Raw genomic sequence first — 18,597 nt, 5'->3', positions numbered from 1 at the left:
TTCAACAGCAAATGAAAATTCTGGTAGCAATTTGAATGGGTGTATTCAATCATTTAGGAGAAATTTGCTATTAAGCTAAGGAAAGAAGACTTGGAGCTGATATGATAGGACAGTGGGAATGCCACATAGGAAGATAGTGTCTTCAGGAATGTTAGGAGGAGTAAACTTAAGAGACAGAGAGAGTGGTTCATAAAAGGGAAATTTAAGTTGACAGCCATGACATCATTATTTCAGCAAACAGAAAAAAAAAAAAAAAAAGAGGAGAAAGTTTCTTTCTATCTCTAGGCTCATGAGCTTTAGTTGCTCTATTGTAGACTCTTGTCTATATCTCATCTCCAGTGCTGGATGGTAACTTCCCTGTAGGGAAAAAATATGTCTTATGGTTTCTTGAATTTCTCCGCAACACCTATTGTGGTACCTTACTGGAATAGTAGCTCAATAAATGTTAATTGGCAGAATTAATGAATGTAATTATTGTTCATGAAGTAATTATTTTTCCAAATTAAATGCTAGATTTTGGGAAACCAAAACCAGATTATATTTTTTCCTTCTAATACCAGGTAAATCAGAGGAGCAATTTATGAATTAAATCATTAGAAACTTATTTCAAAAGGAATTGGCTGGTCTAATGCTGGATATTGGATAGGAAAATGAAACGTGCCAGTTTTAGGAGAGAGGCCAAAATCCAACGGACTTTTTATTGATCCCAGATTCATTCAATCAGACTAAACTTAGATGTTTTTTAGTTTTGGTTAATCTGACCAGTACCTTTCCTGTGCAGGTCTACCTTTTGGGAAGATTGGCTTCATGAGAGCACAGGTCCTATCTATCTTGCTCACTGTCATATCTCCAGCATCCAGAACAATCTTGCCTGGAATGTAGTAGGCGCTTAAGGAACAATCGCAGAGGGGAGGGAAAGAGAGAAGGAGGGAGGAAGGGAATAAAGAGCGAAGGGAGGGAGGGCTCTGAATCTCATACCAGTTAACCTGTCACTTATTTACTCACTCATCAGCTGTGAAGGACCCCCCTCAAATTCTGTGTTAGGCGCCACGGATACAAAAATTATGAGGTGCCACAGTGTTTGCTCTCAAAAAACCGATAGTCTAGTGAGAGAGAAAGAGAGAGATCTAACACAACAGAGAGAAATCTAACACAACAGAGAGAGATCTAACACAACAGTGCTGTGCACCAGAGCAAATGTCACTGTCATAAAGGGAGTGTGCCAAAGGGAACATCTAATTTGTCCCAGGAAGGGCAGGATACAAAACACATGGCTAACCTGAGCAGAATCTTAATAAATGCAAAGATGCTTTGAAGGCTTGAGAACCTTTTAATGTCTATAATCCTAAAACCTACTGGACAGATTGAATAAAACATGGAAGACTACAAGTCATTACATTTTAGGCATTCTCTATTCAGAGTCATTTTGATGTTAGAAGTTATTTTGTGTTGACACTATTGGACTTTGGTTTCATTCAGGTAGTACAAATGCCTAGAGTGAGTCCGTCATACTGCAGCTTATCACAGAATCATGGCTTTATAAGTACAGTCTTTATAAGCACAGTCTAAATAACACAAATTGAAGATCCATTGTTTGGGCCAGACCTACATCGTACACCAGGAGTAACAGCTTTATTAAGCATAATCAGTTAGGACTATTTGTTCTTTTCTGAGCAAATCCTTGTTCCTGTGACAAGGATTAATGATATAACAACCATAAGGTAGTCTTTGTATTTTATAGCAACCTATAGCAATAAAGTTGTGTGTTTTCCACCGAAATAGCAAGTTTTCTAAAGAGGGCAGATTTGACGACTTGACAACAAAGGAAGAATCAGTGGTAAAAAAAAAGAATAAATTGTGGTTGACTAAGTTTATTTACATATAGTACAGGAATCTGTGGATATGATGCTAGACTTCTTAAGCAAGAAAATTCAGTGTCTAAGGAAAAAGGAGATCCTGCTTTGACTTCTACTTCTGGATTTCCTTATTCAGGTGCTGACTCCAGCACAGATCAAGTCAATTTGCCAGGCAATTCTGGACTCTGGGAAGCAGTATGCCATAAAGAAGAGGAAACCATTCCCCCTGATGTATTCTTATTATGGAACTGAATACTTGGGTAAGTAAAGGTGTTGGCATGGGCCTTTAGGATGGAGAAAGTCTCTAATATTAATACGGAATAAAGGCTGGAAGATTTTGTTTGGCCATAGGTCACTACGATTCATTTAATAAGAAATATTTTAAAATGTTCTTTAAAAACCTATACTGATAGATAACACAAATCACAAGTTAATATTTATTTTCATAGTCTACCTGACAGAAATGTAGCTATTTCAACAATTACTTTCACTCAAGACTAATATCTTTATTTTAGATTGTAAGCTCATTGGCCTAATTTTGCTGAAACATTGTGAAAACTTTTCACACACGATTGAAAGTAGTGCCTCTGAATAGAAAAGTAGGATTCAGCCACTAACATTTTAAAGTATTTAATAGTAGTGGATTTATAACAGACTACTGCATTGTAATGGCTAATGGTGAGCTCTGGGCCATGCAAAAAAAAAAAAAAAAAAGAAATTAGTTATTCCTCTTTTAAGTCCTTCAGTGCCTCACCATTACTATTGAGCAAGATTTGCAAGGCCCTTTATGGACCACCTGCCTCTTTCTCTAGACTCAAGCTTTATCTTTACCCTCCAGGTTCTGTCCAGCATAGTCTCCCACATGCAGTGTTCTCTTTCTACCTTTGTCCATGTTCCTTTTGCCTAGAATGCCCTACTTCCCCCAACCCCTTTATCTAATCTGTAATAATTATACCCAGATTTCAAGACTCTGCTCAAACATCATTAATCTGCTGAAAAATGTTCTGTGCTTTTGGAATAAGGGTTGTTGAATCCTCTCTGGAGAAATATTTACAAGTTTCAGGTTTTCTCCCAAAGCAAAACTGGGTAACATGCTGTCATCCTGCGCATACTTCTGTTGGAGCCCTTATTACACTGTAATTAGTGGCTTACCTGCCTAACTGCCTAAGCAGGCTTTGTGCACCTTCAGGATGGGAACTTTCTCTCATTTATCTTCGTGATTCCTAGACCTCACTACAGAGCTTGCACATAATTAGGGAACCCAAATGAATGAATGAATAGCTAATAAACAACTTCAATGAGTTTTCTCAAAGAAATTTTATATTTCTGTTTAAGTCTCCCCAAAATCAAGCCCTGAGACAAGGATTTGGGTGTAAAAGGTTTATTTGAAAGGTAATTTCAGAAAGTGTTGATAGAGGAGCAGAGAAATGAGACAAGAAAGAGAAAGAAGCTAATTGAGTGTGTAATAATGAGCAACTGTGGACAACTGAGGCTCAGTTTCCCTAGGGAATCTTAAAGACTTTATAGAACACGTCTCAGAATTGTTTCACCCAAGGGGTGAAGAAGCTGGGGTATTCTTCCACCAACGCTCTGCTTTATTGATTGGCTTCTCCTAGAGGTGTTAATTCCCTAGCAATTCTGTCCTGCCCCTTTGGGCAGGGCATGCTCCTGTGGCCAAAGAAAGCCTCAGGCAAAATGATAGATGCTTGAGATATGAAGCAGGAACAAAGAGGCATCTGAATGGTGAGTGTAGATGAGGTGATGAGCCAGGGCACTGACAGTTTCTGCTATAGTCCCCTAATCTATTCCATTCATTTTTCTGGTTTTATTTTTTTGAGACAAGGTCTCCCTCTGTCACCCAGGTTGGAGTGCAGTGGTGTGATCATAGCTCACTGCAACCTCGACCTCCTGGGCTCAGGTGATCCCCCTGCCTCAGCCTTCCAAGTAACTAGGACTACAGGCTTGCTTCACTATGCCTGGTCAAATTTTTATCCTTAAATTTTTTTTTATAGAGTCAGGGTCTTGTTATGTTGCCCAGGCTGGCCTTGAATTCTTGGCTCAAGTGATCCTCCCACCTCAGCCTCCCAATATTTTTCAGGTTTTCTTTAGAGAAATTAACATTCTGGCTTTTTACATATATAGCTTAAACTAGATTTGTATCTAGTGCATAAATATTTTCCTGAAAAGCAATCTTTTTTTTCCCAACAATTTCAAATCCAGCAAAATAAAGATATTTTCAAATTTCATGATCAAATTTTAAGAGCAATAGAAATTTTGACTGAATACAAACTGTAAAACTGTTTCCGGGGAGTCAAGAGTTCTGAGTATGGCAAAGTAAAAGGTGCCTGAATGCAAAAACAAAGCTTTAAAATTATAGAGTTGAGTTTAAAGAGCAAGCCATCAGAATATATTGACCCTAGTACCACTCACTAATCAGGATTCTACTAACTGGGAATGAGTGAAAACTCCTAGAGGGACTGGACTTTTACCTTTGTTAAGCTAACTTCTTTTCCAAAGGCATGTTCAGGACTTTGCTAGTTCAATACCCATTGCTAGTTCAGAATTATCTTAGGAATTCTCAAGACTTTGCTCAGATGACACTCTCTGTATGGAACCTTCAGCATCCCCTCCACCCCGAGGCCAAGTTAAGCTCTCCTCCATTCCTTCTATTAGTCCTTGTGGTAGTCATGGTTCTCTAGACAAACAGAATATGATTTATTATATAACTAAATGATTTATTATAAGGAATTGGCTCACATGATTATGGAGGCTGAGAAAGCCAGATCCAGGAAAGCCAATAATGTATACAAGTTCCAGTTTGAGTCCAAATCTGAAGGCAGGAGAAGGCCAATTCCCAGTTCAAAGACAGTCAGGCAGGACAAACTAATTTTTTCTTACTCAGACTCTTTGTTCTATTCAGGCCTTCAGTGAATTGGATGAGGTCCACCCACATTGGAGAGGGTAATGTGCTTCACTCAGCAAACAGGTTCAAATGTTATTTTTATCCAGAAACACCCTCACAGACACACCCAGAAGTGATGTTTAACCAAATATCTGGACACTCCATGGCCGAGTCAAGTTGACTCACAGAATTAACCATCATACTCCTGGTACACATCTCTCACAGAGCACTTATCACCTCATGTTCTAATTATTTATTTACAAATCTGGCCATCTCACTGGAATGGATGGAAAGGTCTTCAAGGGTGTCAACCAAATCATGTTTATCTGTATAACCAGGGTTAGACAGTGCCTAATATGCAAGTGCTAAATGTAAAGGATTAAGTAAATGAGTATCAATAACTAGTGTTAACATTACAAATGAGGGATTTAGTCTGTTTTGTGCAGTGATCTATCCTCTGTACCTAGAACAGTATCTTGTACAGAGTAGATGCTTAATACTTGTGTGTTGAATGAATGAATAAAAGAATAAATGTTTAGGATACCTAGACCAAATTATTTTCAAGCATTTTAGGAGCATTTTCATGAAAGCTACTGATATTTCAATTACAAAGTTTGAAAAGATCTCTTCTCTAAAACAGATATTGGTCAGAAAACTTTCTGTAAAGGGCTAGAGAGAGTAAATATTTTTGTCTTTCTGGGCCATATGGTCTCTGTCACAAATACAATGCTGCTGTTGTAGCCAGAAAGCAGCTATAGAAAATATGCAAATGAATGAGCATGGCTATTCTTTAATAAAACTTTATTTAGAAAAACTGGCAGTGAGCCATATTTGGCCTGCAAGCTATAGTTTGCTAGAAGCCCAGTTCTTAGGCAACTTAGTTATCACATTGCTATATGAGCTTTCAAGTAATATTGGCATTATCGTTTTTTATCCTGTCGATCTTTTCACTAAATCAAACTAGCTGTCCTCCCAATTGTGTGAATTTTATGCCTTGTTTGTTCATACAGGGGCAGCTCATGGATTGTCGTCTATTCTTCAGATGCTTCTTTCTTACCATGAGCATCTCAAGCCCTCAGATCGGGAGCTGGTATGGCAGAGCGTGGACTTTCTCATGGAACAGGAACAAAATTGCAACTGGCCACCTGAGCTCGGCGAGACCATCGAGAGAGAGAATGAGCTGGTGCACTGGTGCCATGGCGCTCCAGGTCTCACACACTCTGTTATCTAAAAACATTGCCTTTCATCTAGGTTAGCCACAGGGAGGTTCCTTTTCTGAGAACTGAGGATATCTCATCTTATGTCATTACTATGTGAGATAAAAGGGTCGAGATGAAATTTTTCAAAGCCAAATGTCCTGATCAGTAAAACAACTTCTGAAAATGGTCCTCTACATTTTAAAATATATGATCTATATCTATTTGTTTATAAAGTTAAACTAACATTGTCCAATAGAAGTATAATATGAGCCACATATGTAATTTACATTTTTAGTAGCCTCATTAAAAAAGTAAAATCAGGTAAATTAATTTTAATAGTATATATTATAGTTCCCAATGTACCCCTAATATTGTCATTTCCATGTATATACAATTTAAAAATTGAGATACTTCACATTTTAAAAAATATTCAGTCCTTGAAATCCAGCATATACTTTATACTTATATCAAATGTCAATTTAGACTAGCCACATTTCAAGTGCTCAGTAGCTACATTGGATAGTGCAGATTTGGAGCCTGGCAATTCAAAATGTGGCCCCTGGAACCAGTAGCATGGACAACTGAGAACTTGATAGAAATCCAGAATCTCAGGCCCCACCCTAGACCCACTGAATCAAAATCTACATTTTAACAGTATCCTTAGGCAAATCACGTGCACTTTAAAGGTTGGGATGCACTATTCTACAACTCTTCTTCAAATAAGAATTTCCATCAGTACCAAACAAGATGTCTAGAAACATGAATAGCCATCCCCAGTAAACTCTGTGGAATTGAGGCTAGAAATTTAGCAAACCCTATCTTTTCCCACTTTTAAGAAATTCCATCACACTGCTAATTAAGCCTTCAGAGAATGGGTAATTTGGAAAAAAGTTAGATTCAAATAAATAAGTCAATATTGGTTAGATGGCCAGGGGAGAGATTTAAAATACCAAAATAATACAAAATTCTTAGATTCTGAGTCGATTTAATTTTCAAGGCCATGCTTCAATCCCACAAGCACAGTTTTAAAATATATTTGATTTCTCTTTACTTTTTCACCTGAGTTTCATTACCTTTTCCTCCCATTAATTAACGGTCTTTAATCCAACTATAATTTCATTTTGGAGGGTACAGTTTGAGTTGATGAATTATAATCCCTGAAAGTATAGTATTGAGTTGATGAATAATGTAAGTCGCAGTGTATTTGTCGTATTTTTTCTGCCTGCTACATTTACCTATCGAAGGAAGTTTAAAATGTGTGCTTGTACCAGTATCCATGCATCATGTGTTATGTCTAGGCTAACTTTTGCCAGTTATGATTTGAGCCCATTTCTTTTTAATTTGACCTTTTTTGGGGAAAAAACAAGTTATTTACCATGCTGGAAATGATATTCCTTCTTGTTATGCTCAATTCTTCCATTTCTTATTTATTTTAATTATTCTCAGTGATGGTCTCTGGATATCCTCCAAGCATCCCAGCAAGGATCCTTGAATTTTGGAGACATCCCAATTTAAACACAGAATATCTTAAAAGGATTCAATGTGCTAGTAAAAGTCCTGAAAAAAGTGGGAAGATAATCTACGAAAATGAATGACTGGGTCAGTTAATTGATGTGGGTGTCTTGCAGGGCAATTATTCCATCCTTTATGTACACTAAATACCATCTGTCTTTGTAAATCATTTATCATAACAGTGCAGCATAGGATTCATCACTTTGGAGACTATCTCCTCCTTTATCATTCATGTTCAGTATCTAGAGAAGATTAAACATAAGTTTTAAAGAAAAATCATTCAGTCCACGTATTCACTGGACTACCAAAACGAAACCAATTCAAAAATGAATAGAAAATGAAGTGGGGCCCATTATTTCTACCAACCCCTACCCCCACCTCAAGGGTATTGATCTTTCTTTGAAGGGGTGCTCTAAAAACAGCATCAAGATTGATTATAAGTCTAATAAGTGCAGTCCAAAGACCACCAAGATTTTGCAGAAGTTGGCAACAGTAAACTCCCCAAAAATGCTATGCAGGAAACGAACTATAAAATAATTTTCATTTATTTAAGGAAAACATTTTTGAGAGTAGATTTATGAACAGTGCAGATGGTTTGAGGCAGCAGACTAATTCTGTGATTAAAAGCCTGCCAGAAATAATCCACAACGTGGAGCTTCATTAATGATACCTTATCTGTTCCTATAATTGTTACCTATTGATGCTCCTTCAACCCACCTCCACAGGTGGCAAGCCTAGTTATCATTTATGCAGTGTAGAAATAGTTCTTGACTCTAAGTTAATAACTCCAGCTTCTAATTTCAGCTCCAACACTAACCAGTTTACTGATCTTAAGAAAGGGTCACTTTGTTTCTTTTGTGCCTTTGTCTCTTTATCTGTGAAATGAGCACTTTGAGACTGAGTAGCAGAACTCAATCTTTTGATCACCACAGACCCCCTTTTATACTTTGGTCCCTTGCCATTCCTGAGGGTTGTGCCCCAAGAGCTTTGTGAACAAGACGTTTTTAAATACCTTGTGTGGCATATAGCTTTTTTTCTCAATAAGTCCTGTAAAGTATTACAGGAAGATTTATGTGACCCCTTCATAACCTTGACAATTCTGAAATACAGGACCAAAGTCATTTACAAAATCATTAAAACAAATGCTGTGGCTAAAATAAACTCAACTGCATTAGGTCACATCACTGCTGTGGTAACACTGACAGTGCATTTCCTTGACGCTGCATGAAGTACAGGTGTGGGTATTTTTTTAAAAAAACTCATTTTGTAAAGGCTCTTGGGTAGGTGACTTTGAATAAAGAACAACAAGGCTTTTGCAGTGCAGATATCATTGTTCATTAAGCTCTGTAGTGCACACTGTACAATACATGCCTCAGCAAAATTACACAACCCAGAATGGACCTGAGTGGTGATTCTCCAGTGTGTTGAAGGTATACGTGCCAAGTCTGGCTGTCACAAGGTCCTATTAGATCCCATATTTTCAAAAGTTTAGTCTCTTAAAACATATTTATTAAGTAATAATTAATTCCTTTTCCCAGTTGCATTTGGCAAAGTCATACATCATTGCTGACTCAGGCTTCTTATCAATGCACAATAATTAGTGTTCCTATGATGAAATGATGTGGTTCCTGATTCCTATCAAAAGCAAAGAAACCCACCATTGCCTTTTTTTTTTTTTTTTTTTTTTTTAAAATTAAGTAGCCTTATTGTGGCTTCCATTATGCTGGGTTAGGAACCAACAGGTTTACTAAATTTTAGTTTAGAAGTTTTGCAAGGTCACTTCCATGTAACATTCTGTGATCCAGGATGCAGGAAGAGGCTCTTTTACCCTGGCCAGAACCACAGGATCAATACCTTTTAAGCTGTCTGGGGCTCATAGCCTGGTATAGCAATTAGATCATCTCACCCTTCTTCCTTCTACGTCTCTCATCCATACCCCAGTATCAGCCTGTGCTGGGTTGAGAAATGGGGCACTTTATGGTCAACAGACATGCATGAGGTTCATGGCATTTGCCAGACACCATGCCACACACTAGTGTGAAAAAAGTGAACAAGATACAGTTTCTGCTCTTGAGTAGTTTGCACTGTATTAGGGGAGGCAGCCATGGAAATAGATAATTTTAATTGGGTTTTGTGTAAGTGCTAAAGTTTGTATAGGATCAATGAAAGCTCAGAGGGGTTCCTCATGCTGCCTCCAGGTCCGGGGAAGGCCTCCTGGAGGTTGTGATGCCTAAGGTAAGTTAGCCAGATCAAGAAAGGTACAAAGTTTGTTCCAAGAAAAGTGAACCACATTGGTAGTAAGAAGCATGAAAGCACTGTAGGTGGTTTGGTTCTACTGAAGTGAAAAGTTTCAAGAAGGGAATGGAGGAGAAGAGGTGGGAAAATAGAAAAGGAGCTCAGTCACAAAGGGCTTTCTGTGTCATGCTAAGACATCTGGGTAATAGGAAGTCATTTAGTAGTTTAAGCAGGAGAATGTCATGGTCAGATTATGGTCCTAGAAAGGTCACTCACTCTGCCACAGAATGAATTTAAGGCATGGCAGACCTGGGGACAGGAGGCTAAAGCAATCATCTAGGAAGGACACCTAGAGCCTGAGGGAGGCCAACAAGAGCAGGGCCTTCCCACCCACCTTCCTTTGATTGGCTGTAATGCCCTCCTTCTTCACCAAGCTCTTTCCTCAGGGTCTAAAATTAGAGCTTGGTATCAAGAGGAACCTGTAAGGGAGCAGGGAAGCAGAATAGGCCAAAGAGGAGCATGTCTTACCTGGAGACTAGCTTCACCCTGAGTCTGAGGAGAAGCTAAGAAACACAGATTATATCAAGAAGCTGGGTCTCCCTTGAGGCAAGGAAGCCAATATTTTGTATCCCTGTGTCATCCCTGTGAGGGGTGGCTGCATAGCATAGCCTCTCATTTTTTTTTTTTTTTTTTTTTTTTGAGACGGAGTCTCGCTCTGCAGCCCAGGCTGGAGTGCAGTGGCCGGATCTCGGCTCACTGCAAGCTCCGCCTCCCGGGTTCACGCCATTCTCCTGCCTCAGCCTCCCGAGTAGCTGGGACTACAGGCGCCCGCCACCTCGCCCGGCTAGTTTTCTGTATTTTTTTAGTAGAGACGGGGTTTCACCGTGTCGGCCAGGATGGTCTCGATCTCCTGACCTCGTGATCCACCCGTCTCGGCCTCCCAAAGTGCTGGGATTACAGGCTTGAGCCACCGCGCCCGGCCAGCCTCTCATTTTTCTGAGGGCAAATCTGTCAAGAAGATGCAGCAGTGAGCTTTGTTAGTTGCCAACTTTCACAGGAACTGGGAAATGAGGCACTTGCTGGTAACGTAAAGCTGATCCATGCAGGTCATCAACAGCATGCAGTACACCTTGCTAATTCCTTATCAACCCCCAATAATCAGGTTAGATGGTGTCAACCCTCTAATAGTCATTTCCTTCTACCAAGTGTGTGCTAGGGGCCGTCCTGTGTGCTTCCATGAGACTTCTATTTCCCCTCACGTAGTCTAATTAATACTTCCAGTTAAGCTGAAAAACACCATGAAGATAGAGACTTTTTAAGAGCTACTACTGTGCCTGGCATATAGTAGATGCCCAATTAATATAGAAACATTTACCAAGTTCTGCAAAATGTCTCTTTCATTGGCTTTTGGTTTTTTTAAAGAAGCTATTTTGTTTCTTTTTTTTATTGAGGTGAAATTTACATAATATACAATTAACACTTTATTATATTTTGTTTTCTCAACTTTTATTTTGATTCAGAGGGTACATGTGCTGGTTTGTTACATGGGTAAATTGCATGTCACTAGGGTTTGGTGTACAAAGGATTTTGTCACGCAGGTAGTGAGCATAGTACCAAACAGGTAGTTTTTCAACCCTTACCCTCTTCCTACCCTCCCTCCTCAAGTAGGCCCTGGTATCTATTGTTCCTATCTTTGTGTCCATGTGTTCTCATCACTTAACTCCCTCTTATAAGTGAGAACATGTGGTACTTGGTTTTCTGTTCCTGCATTCATTTCCTAAGGACAATGGCCTCCAGCGCCATCCATGTTCCCGACATGATCTCTTTTTTTATGGCTGCATAGTATTCCGTGGTGTATATGTGCCACATTTTATTTATCCAGTCCACCATTGATGGGCACCTAGGTTGACTCCATATGTTTGCTACTGTGAATAGTGCTGTGATGAACGTACAGGTCATTGGCTTCATTTTTGTCTTTCTGCTAACAACCAGCTCACAGCTACCCTGTTACCTTCTTTAGGTCTCTCCTGACACCACTAAAATTGGCACATTTTGTCCATAATAATCACATTGTCATACAAAAATAAAAGCCAACCAATCCACAACAAAAACACTTCCATTGGTTCCCTGATGACCACAGAGTACAGTCCAAGCTATCTAATTAGATTTGTAAAACCATCCATAATCAGAACCCAGTCTAGTCTTGTTCCCCACTGGTCTGTTGGTTAGAACATTGCCCCACTAGCCTTCATGTGGCTTGTCCTTCCTGGCTCCATATCTTTGCCCTTGCTAATCTTGGTGCTAGATAGAATGCCCTCCCTACTTCATCTTGGGCCTGGAATTTTGTATGTATCCTTCAAAGTTCTGAAAAAGTGCTCCTTCCATTTAAGGCCCCATCTAACTATCTCTGTAGGGAACTTCCACCTTTCTTTTTTTTGTTGTTGTTGAGATGGAGTCTCGCTCTCTTGCCCAGGCTGGAGTGCAGTGGCGCGATCTCGGCTCACTGCAAGCTCCACCTCCTGGGTTCACGCCATTTTCCTGCCTCAGCCTCCTGAGTATCTGGAACTACATGTGCCCGCCACCATGCCCGGCTAATTTTTTGTAGTTTTTAGTAGAGACGGAGTTTCACTGTGTTAGCCAGGATGGTCTCAATCTCCTGACCTCGTGATCCACCCGCCTCAGCCTCCCAAAGTGCTGGGATTACAGGCTTGAGCCACCGCGCCCGGCCTGGGATTTCCACCTTTCAGATTCCACTAGTATTATTGAGAGAACCATTTATTTTATGTTCCAGCAGCATCATGAACTATATATCCTATTATGTATCAGTCATATGCATATATTTTTATCTCCCTTTTTGGAGAGTGCCTTCCTGAAGGGTAGGAGTCATGTTTAGCATTTATTTAATATCACCCAGGGCTGGAACTGACTATATAATTTGGGAGGCCCATAGCAAAATGAAAATGCAAGTTCTTTTTAGAAAAATTATTAAGAATTTCAAGGTGGTAATAGCAGAGCATTAAACTCAACATGGGACCCTTTTAAGGAGTATGGGCTGTAGGCCTGCACAGGTGGCATGCCCATGATGCCAGCCTTGCCTAGAGCTGTGCATACAGTACATAATCAATGACTACTGTCAAATGAGTGGACGCAATGAATGAATGAATGTATGATTAAATAAGTTCAGTTCTTTCAATATCATCCTTTAGTTTGTGCAAGATACTTTGTTCCTAAAACTGAAGTAGGAGAATGACTGGAAAGCACTGACTGAGCAAAGAGCTTGTTGCTATGTAAGTATTAATCACAGGGTATATTAAAGGATAAACTTAAAAAGAGTATGAAATCATGACCCTCATACAAATATAAAAAGAATATGTATGAACCATTTTACTGAGCTCATTATTTAATGAGGGAACCAGAAAGGTGTTACAACTGTTTCAAAGGAAAATCCAGAGTAGACATATTTATATAGGCCATTAGGAATGCTGAAATAAGTTTGCTTAATAAATGCAAAACTGGCTTCTTCCACAGAGGCAGAAGGAAGTCAACCTCTACCAGACAGAATGTGAGCTTCTAGGGACAAAAAATATTTACATTACTATCAGTTTTCTACAAGACAACTTCTATCTCTACAGAGTTGTAAAATAGCCTATAGGGTCAAAGCAATGAAAGGCAATGATAACTCTGATGAAGTAGTCAAGATACCAGCTATATTTCAGTCTTTCACACTTTTTGTATAGGAGAAAGGTAGGCTATGCAGGAGAGAATGTGATCTTGTGATACCAACCTCCTCACTGAATATGAACACCTAGAACTTGGGGAAAATCATTTCTATTAATAGCTGTTGCTTCTCTTGTTTCCCTTGTAATTGATACTACTTTTGTTGAAGAGCTTTGAAGGAACAGTTCTTTCCTTGGAACAATCAGGGTGGGAAGGACTCACTTCACAGCTAAAGTAGAAGTCTTAGCAAGGTCCTTCTGGAGCATTGTTTTTCTTGGAAAGACTCCCAGTTTTGCTCTTAAGAAAATGTGTATAGTTATAAACATTACAAATTTTAAACTACAAATTCATTACAAATATTTAGCCATTTCAAATAACCAAATATACATAATGCTTACTAGAGTATGTGAACCCATTATTAAATATGAACCCATTCATAAATTAAATTTAAGATTTTATCAATCTATGTACGTCAATAAAAATGTTGCTCTTTCTCCCGGGACCAACCCTGCAATACAATTAAAACAAATTAAAATCTCACCAGGAAAATAAGATTCTCTTATAGAACATTCTAGCACCTTCCTACTCAAAGTGTGGTCTTTAGAAGAATGCTTGTTAGAAATGCAGTGTCTCAGGCCCCACATCAGAACTACAATATTAGAATCTGTGTTTTACCAGTACTCATGAGCTTTTTATAGTTCTAGAAGTTCTGCTCCAAAGTATTAAGTCCTGAAAGTCACCTCTAATGTCTTTGATGTTTTCACAGGAATTGCCTATCTGTTTGCCAAAGCTTATCTAGTTTCCAAGAAACCGCAGTACCTGGACACATGTATTCGGTGTGGGGAACTCACCTGGCAGAAAGGCCTGCTAAAGAAGGGGCCTGGGATTTGCCATGGAGTAGCTGGCAGTGCCTATGTCTTCCTGCTGCTGTACCGGCTCACGGGAAACTCTAAATATATCTACCGAGCTCAAAGGTCAGCTGTTCTTTATGGGTCTCTTTTTTTCAAAATTTTAATCTAATTATTTTTCTGAATTAGTAATACAGTCACATGGTTTGAAAAGTGTAAAAATAAATACATCAACTGTGCCTTGTAGCCATGCAGTTGACTTACCCTAGAGACAGTTTTTTTGGTTATCTTCCCAAAGATATTCTGTGTACATGGTGTATAAGTAAATGTCTTAATCCATTTGAGTTGCTATAAAGGAATACTTGAGGGTGGGTAGTTTATCAAGAAAAAAGTTTCCTTTGGCTCATGATTCTGCAGACCGTACAAGAAGCATCACTAGCATCTGCTTCTGGTGAAAGCTTCAGGAAGCTTCTACTCATGGCAGAAGGGGAAGGAAAACAGGTATCACATGGGGAGAGAAGAAGGGAGAGAGAAGGAACGTCTCAGGCTCTTTTTAACAATCATCTCTGGGAACAAATGGAGTGAGAGCTCACTCATTACCAGGAGGATGGCATCAATCTGTTCATGAGCAATCTGCCTCTATGACCCAACCGTCTCTCACTAGGTCCCACCTCCAATACTGGGGATCAAATTTCAACAAGAGTTGAAGGGTCAAATATCTAAACTAAAATGTATATATATATATATGTGTGTGTGTGTGTGTGTGTGTATTATGGGGATATTTAGGTTATTTCCAATATTGTGTACTACAAATAATGCTATGATGACTAATCTTGTGCATATATCATTTGCACATGTATAGGTATATCTGAAAGATAAATTTCTAGAAATGAAATTGCTGGGCTATATATATATATATATATATAGACAGACAATATAAAATTTTCCTCTATAGTTTATTCCCTGTAAACTTGATAAAGATGGAACATCTGCTATATACCAGACAACATTGCTTTTAATAGATATTACCTCTGACTGGTAAGCTGGGTAAACTGGGCCAGGAGGACCATAAATGAACTATAAATAATCTGATGAAAAGCACAAGTAGGGGCTTCCCTGAATGCAGAGTGGCATGAAAGTGGCATTCACTTTGAAGGGACTTAGAAGCCGTCCATAGCCATGAGTGATTACAAAAGATATTGTTTTCCTGTGTGACACTTAGGTCTTCTAAGCCAGAGTGGTCTCTCATGCCCACCCATGTAGTCTGGTTCCCATGAATCTGAGCTGTCACTTGGCAGAGGTGGGAGGGGGTGCTAGAGTAGCCCCTGTACCATTGTGAAGATTCCCACTGAAAGTGTACAACCGATGATTATCAAATTGATTGTGTGACATTTAACGAATCACTTATTAAAATGAGCTAAGTGACTGTTAAGTGACCTTTAACAAGGTCTTGCAACCTTTAACAAGTCACTTAGCTCATTTTAACAAGTGATTCTTAGTTTCTTCATTCATAAAATATGGAAAATAGTGCCTACCTCATAGGAATGTTTGGTAGTTTAAACAAGTTAATATATGAAAAATCGTTTAGAAATAATGCTTGGCGCATAGTAACTGCAATGTAAATGTTCATTGTTATTAGTATAAATTTGAGTTTTATAATTCCAGACTTTTCTTTATGCATAAATGTATGTTCACATAAATGTATATGTGTACATATATATTTTAATGAGCTCCTACTACTATATATGTATAATAGTTCTATATGTACTGTTTGTAGCTTATAATTTCATTTATTTATTTATTTATTTGAGAAAGGGTCTCACTCTATCACCTAGGCTGGAGTGCAGTGGTGTGATTTATGGCTCACTGTAGCCTGCAACTCATGGGCACAGCTCAGCCTCCTGAGTAGGTAGGGCCACAGGTTCATGCCACCATATGTGGCTGATATGGGTTGGATATGTTTCCCTACCAAATCTCATGTCGAATTATAATCCCCAGTGTTGGAGGTGGGGCCAGATAGGAGGTGATTGGATCCTGGGGACAGAGTTCTCATGAATGGTTTGGCACCATCCCCTCTTGGTACTATATAGTGATAGAGTTCTCAAGAGATCTGGTTGTTTAAAAGTGTGTAGCACTTCCCCTCCCCTCTTGCTCCTGCTCTGGCCATGTAAGATGTGTCTGTTTCTCCTTCACTTCCTACCATGATTGGAAGCTTCTGCGGCCTCCCCAGAAGCAGAAGCTGCTGTGATTCCTGTACAGCCTGCAGAACTATGAGCCAATTAAACCTCTTTTCTTTGTAAATTACCCAATCTCAGGTATTTCTTTATAGCAGTGCAAGAATGGACTGAAAGAACAACTACTAATTTTTTTTTATGTAGAGAGAATCTCACTATGTTGCCCAGGCTGGCCTTGAACACCTGGTCTTAAGCTATCCTCCTGCATCAGCCTTCCAAAGTGCTGGGATTACAGGTGTGAGCCCACCACCTCCCCGCTATATTTGCAGCTTATAATTTTAAATGAACAATTTTTAAGGGACGCTCTTTATTTCATTTTGTATGAATCTATCTCATTTTTAAAAAAATGGCTATGTAGTTGTTCACTATGCGTGTACCATAATTAACCAATCCTTAAATAATGGACACTTGACATTTGTGTAATCTTTACTAATACAAACAAAATTTCCCCAAATATCCAATATATACATTTCTGTGCACTTATGAAAGCACTTGTCAGAGAAATTTTAGAATTGAAGTCATTAGGTCCATAGGTATTTCTTGGCCTATAAACAGCCTGTCTTTATCCTTTGCCCATTTTTTTTCCTGTTGTGATGCTTCTATTCAGGATTGTAACTCTTCGTCAATGCATGCTGTAAATATTTTCCTGCTTTGCCATTTCTCTTTTAATTTTGTTCGGAGCCTTTGTCATACCAAAGTTTTAAGTGTTTTTCTTGTAAAAGTTTTTAATCTTTTCTTTAAAATTTCTAGATTTTGTGTTATGCTTAAAAAGACCCTTTCCCACTTCAGGATTAGAAAACTATTAATTTACATGGGCTTGTAATAATTTTATGATTTTATTTTGACATTAAAATTTTTTGATTCTGCTAGAAATTACTTTTTAAATGGTCTTGGATAGGTATCTATTTTTGTTTATTAAAAAAATTCTAATAGCATCTGTTGACCAGTTACCCTCATGATTTGAAATTCCAATTTTTTAATAAACAGTTTATATAAATATATGAGTTCCATAGTTTCCCCATATTCTACCTATCATTCTCTCATTTATTCTTTTAATTGTATTTTAGAGTCAATTTGTCATATTTTAAAAAAATCTTACAGAAATTTGATTGGAATTTCATCGAATTTATAGATTACTTAATGAGAATCAACATCTTTAGAATGTTGAATTTTTCCATCCAGAAACATGGTATACCTTTCCATTTATTTAAGTTTAAACAAATGTCATTGGTAAAGTTTTGATCTTGTGAAGAAGATCTTGTATGTTTTTTGTTAATTTTATTCCTGGGTATTTTATATTTCCAGGTTTATTGTGAGTGGACTCTTTTCCTTCATTATATTTTCATATCATTTATTACTGGTATTTATGAAAGCTTTTAAAACATACACATCACTGAAGTTTATCAATTTTAATACGTAATTTTTCATATAAATATAGACTGTATCTTATAAGTATTTTACTTTTCATAAATATCATAATAATATATCTAGCTGCCTTAATGAACTCCATTACTATTTCTATTAGTTTTTTATTGATTATATTGGGTTTTCTAAATAGATACACACATATCTGCAAATAACTATCATTCTGTTACTTCCTTTCTCATGTGCATGGTATTTTTTTCCCACTACATGGTTCTTCTCTATAACAATGCAATCCTATAACAATGTTCAATAATAAGAGTGATAGTAAACACCCTTGCTTTTATGCTGATTTTACTAGGAATGCTTCTATGTTTTACCATGGTCTTTTATATTCACTTCTTATAATGTTTATCATGTTAGATTATAACACTTCTCTGTCCAGTGTAATCCAATGGCTTCCTATATGATTCAGAGTAAAAGCCAGTCTTTCCTATGAATGAAAGGTCCTACATGATCTAGCCTCCCATTACCTCTCTAATCTCATTGCCTACTCTTCTTCCTCCTGGTTCTCTCTACCACTGTGGCTTCCTTGTAATCTCATTAGGATGCCAGGTACACTCCACCTCAAGGCCTTGGAAGTTTTGGTTCCCTCCACCTGTAATGTTCACTTTCTACATATATCTCCAAGCTCCCCCATTTCATTCAGACTTTCGCTCAAAAGTCACGTTC

General features: G+C 38.2%; 1 protein-coding gene across 1 annotated transcript in view; it reads left to right on the top strand.

The window, feature by feature from the left end:
* The first annotated feature begins 460 nt into the window (after positions 1-460).
* Positions 461-18,597, top strand: part of LANCL3 (LanC like 3) — a 31,014-nt gene continuing 12,877 nt past the window's right edge. Inside the window, exons 1-3 of the mRNA XM_031660662.1 lie at positions 461-2,116; positions 5,769-5,966; positions 14,188-14,395. Coding sequence (XP_031516522.1) covers positions 2,086-2,116; positions 5,769-5,966; positions 14,188-14,395 — 437 coding nt within the window. The 5' untranslated portion in view covers positions 461-2,085. The remainder of the gene's footprint in view (positions 2,117-5,768; positions 5,967-14,187; positions 14,396-18,597) is intronic.

The sequence above is a fragment of the Papio anubis genome, chromosome X (assembly GCF_008728515.1).
Source record: "Papio anubis isolate 15944 chromosome X, Panubis1.0, whole genome shotgun sequence".
Classification (NCBI taxonomy): domain Eukaryota; kingdom Metazoa; phylum Chordata; class Mammalia; order Primates; family Cercopithecidae; genus Papio; species Papio anubis.
Note: the sequence above shows the minus strand (reverse complement) of the source record. Positions and strands in the feature narration are given on the sequence as shown.